Source organism: Phaethon lepturus, unplaced genomic scaffold, assembly GCF_000687285.1.
Source record: "Phaethon lepturus isolate BGI_N335 unplaced genomic scaffold, ASM68728v1 scaffold7790, whole genome shotgun sequence".
Taxonomy (NCBI): Eukaryota; Metazoa; Chordata; class Aves; order Phaethontiformes; family Phaethontidae; genus Phaethon; species Phaethon lepturus.
This window is the reverse complement of record NW_010514037.1, coordinates 47,381-53,695: the sequence shown is the minus strand read 5'-3', so window position 1 is coordinate 53,695 and position 6,315 is coordinate 47,381. Positions and strand designations below refer to the sequence as shown.

General features: G+C 36.4%; 1 protein-coding gene across 1 annotated transcript in view; it reads left to right on the top strand.

Annotated features, from left to right (window-relative positions):
- KPNA1 (karyopherin alpha 1 (importin alpha 5)) overlaps positions 1–6,315 on the top strand; it is a 42,836-nt gene that overhangs the window by 5,051 nt on the left and 31,470 nt on the right. The window contains exons 4-5 of the mRNA XM_010291867.1: positions 49–143; positions 4,522–4,653. Coding sequence (XP_010290169.1) covers positions 49–143; positions 4,522–4,653 — 227 coding nt within the window. The remainder of the gene's footprint in view (positions 1–48; positions 144–4,521; positions 4,654–6,315) is intronic.

The window sequence follows — 6,315 nt, the reverse complement described above, 5'->3', positions numbered from 1 at the left end:
CCCTACAAAAAAATGAATGTACGTAACTTTGTTTTTTATTTTAAATAGAACCAAATCCCCCAATAGATGAAGTCATAAGCACACCAGGAGTGGTGGCCAGGTTTGTGGAGTTCCTCAAACGAAAAGAAAACTGTACATTACAGGTATACAAATATAAATATATTTATCTTCCTGTATTATGAAGGTATTTGGTGATGCAAATTAGGTAGGAAGAAAAATCAGTGATTTGTTTAATCAGCTATACTTTCTCTCTTTTTCTTCACAAGGTTAAAATATCTATTTTGTCTTCAGGGTTTCTAGCAAGACCGCTGGGGATGGGAGAGAGAGACACGTCTGAGTTGTGTGGTTGCTAGGATGGGGTCTCTGCAGTTTGTCACTTTGTAGTTTAACAAAAACAGAGTTTGAAATTTGGACCTCAATAGATGAAAAGCTATTAAACTCAACTTTAGTGTTTGTCTTTTTTGTATGAATTGAAGACAGTTTTAAATATTTAGAATTAGGACTTAAATTTTTGATTAAATTTATAAAAAGCTTAGAATTAGAACTACAATCCATAATGATAAGCATAGAAACCTTGAAACTTAATTGCTTTGTTTTGAAGAACTAAATTATGTCTGCTACAGTGGTGGTTCTTGGAGCTTTGTGTCATTTCCAGCTGTCCTTTTTTCTGGTCAGAGCTCCTTCTGCTGGGCTAGTAGAAAATGAAAGAAAACTAATTATGTAGTAAAAGAAAAAAAAATTTAACGATTAAATACAATATATAGATTAGAATCAATGTTCTTTCAAAATGCATAAGGCAACAAATTTGTTAATGCCATGTGACATCCAAATTTTGGTGAGTGGAAATATGCAAAAAAATTGATACTTTTTTCTTACACATTAGAGAAAAGGTATCATTCATAGCAATTACTTTTCAAATTGATATCCACAGAATTCCAAAGGTCTGTTAGCTACCATTGAGGAATCTGTGGACAGTAGCTAAGAGTATGTATTAGATTTAAGCCAGTTTATTGGTTTGCAACTCCAGTGGAAAGTTTGTAAGTGATCTGATATTAAAAAAATGCCGTACTTTTCATTAATTACAGGGCTCTAGCATTGAAGCCTAAGACAGGCAGATAAAAGGAAACAAGCTCCTAATATTTGAAGGACATACTTGAATAGTAAGGGAAAATAAGGGCTGAGAATACTTCATCCAATGCAGATACATCTCTAGTTTAAAAAACTTCAAACGCAATCATAGACGGACTCAATTTCTGATGGCCTTACTGATGTAACATGTATTGTATTGATTTTTACATGGAAAGAGCAAAAATCAAAGTTGAAACTTACTCGGCACTGGTGAGGCCGCACCTTGAATACTGTGTTCAGTTTTGGGCCCCTCACTACAAGAAGGACGTTGAGGTGCTAGAGCGTGTCCAGAGAAGGGCAACGAAGCTGGTGAGGGACCTGGAGTAGAAGTCTTAAGAGGAGCGGCTGAGGGAACTGGGTTGGTTCAGTTTGGAGAAGAGGAGGCTGAGGGGAGACCTTATTGCTCTCTACAACTACCTGAAAGGGAGTTGTGGCGACATGGGTGTTGGTCTCTTCTCCCAAGTAACTAGTGAGGAGAGGAAATGGCTTCAAGTTGCGCCAGGGGAGGTTTAGATTGGATATTAGGAAAAATTTCTTCACCGAGAGGGTGGCCAAGCATTGGAACAGGCTGTCCAGGGAGGTGGTGGAGTCACCATCTCTGGAAGTGTTCAAAAAATGTGTGGATATGGCGCTTTGGGACATTGTTTAGGGGGCATGGTGGTGTTGGGTTAACGGTTGGACTTGATGATCTTGAAGGTCCTTTCCAACCTTAATGATTCTGTGATTCCAAGCTTGTCCTAAAGAGTTTGTAACAAAGCATTGAAAATACAAACCAGAGTACATTGCTCTTGATATTCCATTCCAACAGGTTAATTTTCCTTTATCTTGCCAAATCTGTCTGCCTGCTTGGGAGTTCAGGATCTGCAGGTAGAACTTTTTGCTGTGATCACTTAGGAAGTTCCTCTTGACCTCACTTTTTAATATTTGTTTTTACTCTGTCAGTATTTCCAAAATTGTTCCTTAGCACAGGCATAGATTTTGGGTTTGCCTACTGTAGCCTAGCCGTAGGAGGAAAGGATTTTCAACTTGTTCTGGAAACACTGAAGGTTTTTTTTTTTGCTCAGATACTATAGGTGCTTGTATGGTGGATTGAATATGGAAACTCTTCCACGTTGATGAACTTGGAACTTTATGTGACTTGATGCTCTGTTTTTCTTCTGTGTTTTCTATGGAATATCCAGTAAAAACTGGGCTTCTGGTATCAGTGGTAGGAAGGCTTAATTTGTCTGGAATTCCTCTGTCCAGTTTTTACTCAAGTGATTTCAAGACTTAAAAAAGCTCCCCTCATCTCCATGATCACTTACACCATAGGTTAACAAGTAAATCTGTGTCATGTGCAAAATCTTTTTGTTATGAGGTCTTCCTGTTAATTACCTTGATTTATCGTAAAGTATTTTATTTTTCTGTCCTTTGCCGCTTGCATGTGGCTATTCCTTAGTTATGCATCCTGGAGCATCAGGTGTCCACAGTGGAGAACGAGGAGAGAAACTATCAGTCAGCTGACCTTTATGTAACTTATACCATCTGAAATGTTAAGTGATGCTCACACAAGGGCATCATCTAATTCGCCCTTGATTCTGGTTAGATGTTGGAAGAACTCAGTTTAACAGAACTTCATTCTACAGAAGATGGGGACATCTATGGTTAACTCACAATCAAAACTTATTTTATAAATATTTGAAGCAAAGTACAGATTTGAGAAAGAAGTACCTGCTATTTGGTCTTAAATTTGATTAATCTGTCTATACACAGTGTTTCTTCTCTGTGATGGGTATATGACTGGAGAGAGTGTGAGTCTGAGTTGTGACTAGTTCAGCCTTGTGGCATGTATTAGGAAGCCTAAGGGCAAGCTCTAAAATATGAGTAAGAAACCTCTGTGGTTGAAAGATGACTAATAATTCTGTCATACTGTATCACAAAACACTGGATATTCCCTTCAGAGGAAAGTAGAATTACGGGAAAGCAAATACATTTTATGTTGGCTTTAAGCTCTGGCCTGAATATTTTGCTTCTAGTTCATTAATGATGAGTCGTGCAGTTTTGACATTGTGTTTCTGCTTTATTGCAGCCCATGCTCTTTGTGTATTAGAACGACGTATTTTGGAACTGTTTATTCTGATCGCATCTTAACCAGAAGATGTCTCCTTTAGTTGGTCAGGACGGCAGGAGTAATTGTGTTTTTAAAATAGATGTCTTTAATAATTAGTAGCACTTAAAAGCCTTACAAGCCTAGGCTTAATTGTTGAGTTCTTATTTCAGGCACATTTTAGGATTCTGTGCATCTCCTTAGCAGGAGTTGCTTTTATGATTAAATCCTAAGTCTAAGTCCTTACTGCTCTTCAGGGATAGCTAGTCTTGGAAAGTATATCAGGATTTTCACTGGAATACTGCTGGATCGACATCAGTTCAATAAAATTCATTAGTAGTGTCAAAATTGGTCATTTATAGCATACAACTTTCCATTTTTATTGTTTGTTATTTTTTGCCTTTTCACTCAACTTTTAGTAGTCTTTTCATTCTCAAGATTCTGAATGTATCTGGTAGGATTTTAATTTTGCTAGTGTAGCATAATAATTTTTGGAGTGAAAAGCATGCAGAAATCTACCAAAATCTAGATTTCTAGAATCTGTATTTTCTGAGGTCTGTATCAGGTAGTGTTAAAATTCGCATTTCAGCTTAAAAAGTTAATGCTTTTGCAAGTTGAGATTAAAATAAAAAAAATTACAAAAACAGTTAAATCAAAAGATGCAAAGTGTTAATTCAGGATCTCAGTTTTGCTTCGAGTCTTGAATAAAAGCATCATACACTAATAACTCTTGGCAGCAAATACTGATCATTGGAGTTGGAGAGGAGTACTTTGCTGTAATTGCAGTAGTTCTACCATACTGTGATCACAAAGGTGTTTTTTTTATTAAATTTTCTTTCCTGTTTGTTGTTTTTAATGGCTTTTATTTGCTTTATATCCATCAAGTTTTGTCAAACAATGTTGATAGTGTCTCTTTGTCAGGAATATCATTGCGGATTCAGTGAATGCAGGTGTCAGATGTTTTGTGGGAAGACTTATTTTTTGTGTACTGGTTCTTAGCCAGTAAGGAAAGGCAGTAGAACAGGCCAAAGGTAATACAATTGCATAGCAAAATAAAATATTTGAAAAGCCACAGCAAACCAGATCTTGTTCTTGTAAGGAACTTCTGCAAATTTTGGTTTCAAGTGATATTGATAACTCTTAACTCTATGATCTGATTCTTACTTTGCAAAATGTCTGTGTTAATTAGTAATATTTCATGCTTTCCCTGCGCCAAGTCTTTCTGTCTTTTAAAGACACTTAAGTCTTCATTTTTGGTGTGGCACAGAAAGCTCGTAGTAAACTTTCTTTTGTATTTTGTTTTCCAGTTTGAAGCTGCATGGGTGCTGACAAATATTGCATCAGGAAACTCCCTTCAGACTCGAATAGTGATCCAAGCAGGAGCCGTCCCCATCTTCATAGAGCTGCTTAGTTCAGAGTTTGAAGATGTACAGGAACAGGTAAAGATTAAGAATGGTGATGGGGTATTTCTTCTGTGTGTATGTGTGGTGGTTTGGTGGTATTTGGTTTTAGGTTTTTGTTTTATTTGTTTGGGTTGTGTTTTTTTTGGGGTTTCTTTTTTTTTTTTTCTTTTTCTTTTTCTTTCCCCAGAAAGGAACAAGACTATCCTGTAAGAAAGCCTTTAGAGGAAATGTAATTTTTGGCAGTTTTGCACAACTGTTCCTTTCCACCTAGTATGTGTTAAGATATCTAAGCAAGTATTGTATTTTTCTTTTTCTGGAAATGATACATTTAATCACAGCTAATGGGGTAATGCATTTTGATCTCTAGTGGGTTACTGTTTTTCTGTGTATTGAGGAATTCAAGGAGCCTTGTTTAAAAAATCGCTTTAGAGATGGAAAGTTCATGCTTGTTTCTCATGAAGATAAAGCATGAGCGGAAATTATAGGTTGTTCTCTACAGAGAAAATTATAGTTTGTTCTCTATGTTCCTCACAGAGTAGCTTAATATTTTTAAGGCCCAAAGGGATCAGTATAAAGCACAGACCAAACATTTGACTCAGTAATTTCCTCATGAGGTCCATAACTTGTGTTTGAACAAGGATGTATTTCAGACATATAATCTTGCTTTGAAGACTTAGGATGATGAAATATTAATCATGTTAACAAATAGGTTTTCAGTTAATCTTAATCCTAACTTGAAATTATCTGCCTTTACTGTACAAATTTGACTAGCTTTGGGTACAGTTTTTGTTTCATTGTATACTCAATTAGTAAGCTCTCAGTTTTTTTCCTTTAGCTATTTACAGATCATGGCCTAAGATTTTTCTTGAGCAAATGAAATTAAGCTCTGAATTCTCATTGTAACGGTATTTCTGTGGTGGTTGGTTTGTTTTTTGGTGACCTTTTTCTGAATGTTTCTTTGTTTCAATATCTTACTGTTGTGGTGAAATTACAAGCACTGACTATTCCAGTAGCACTCTTCCAGCAATACTGTTTGCAGAGATAGTACCTCATTTTCATTTCTACTTGGTGCTTTGGTGTGTAAATATCCAAGATGTCTTTGTGGACTCTGTGCCACAGAAGCTGGCTGCAAGCTCAGGTTAAGCTGATTATCCAATATGATCCATTGTTCTTTTCAGAATCACTGACTACCAGGGTTCAGTTCTCCATCCTGTAAGTGTGACCTCTATTCTCTGTTCCTGGATGTCTGACCTTGCATTTGGCTGTATTGAGATGCATGATTGGAGGAGTCCTGACTCATAAGCATTGGATCGCTTTGTGTAACTTGCCTCTCTTATAACTGGCTCAGATGTACCACCTGTACTTAAGGTTGCCTTACATTTACCACAAGACAGACAGATTTTTTTTTCTTTCCTCAGTTGCTTATAGCTTTCTAGTTCTTCCACTCTGCAACTTTCTATTTTCAATGGTCTGTTTCAGGCTGAATCATTTTGGAAAAGGTTTTTTGAAAGAAATTGGATTCAGGTGTTTGAGAAAATATTAAAAGAAATAAGTTTTTTTTTTGTCCAATCTTTTTTAGCTTTCTTTGAGGAAATGAGTCTGTCTGTTCTAGAAACTAGAAATGTGATAGGGAGCTTGCCAAAATGGCAGATAAATGCTATGTTCTGCCCATGTGACAATTCATCCAGACTTAGCTAT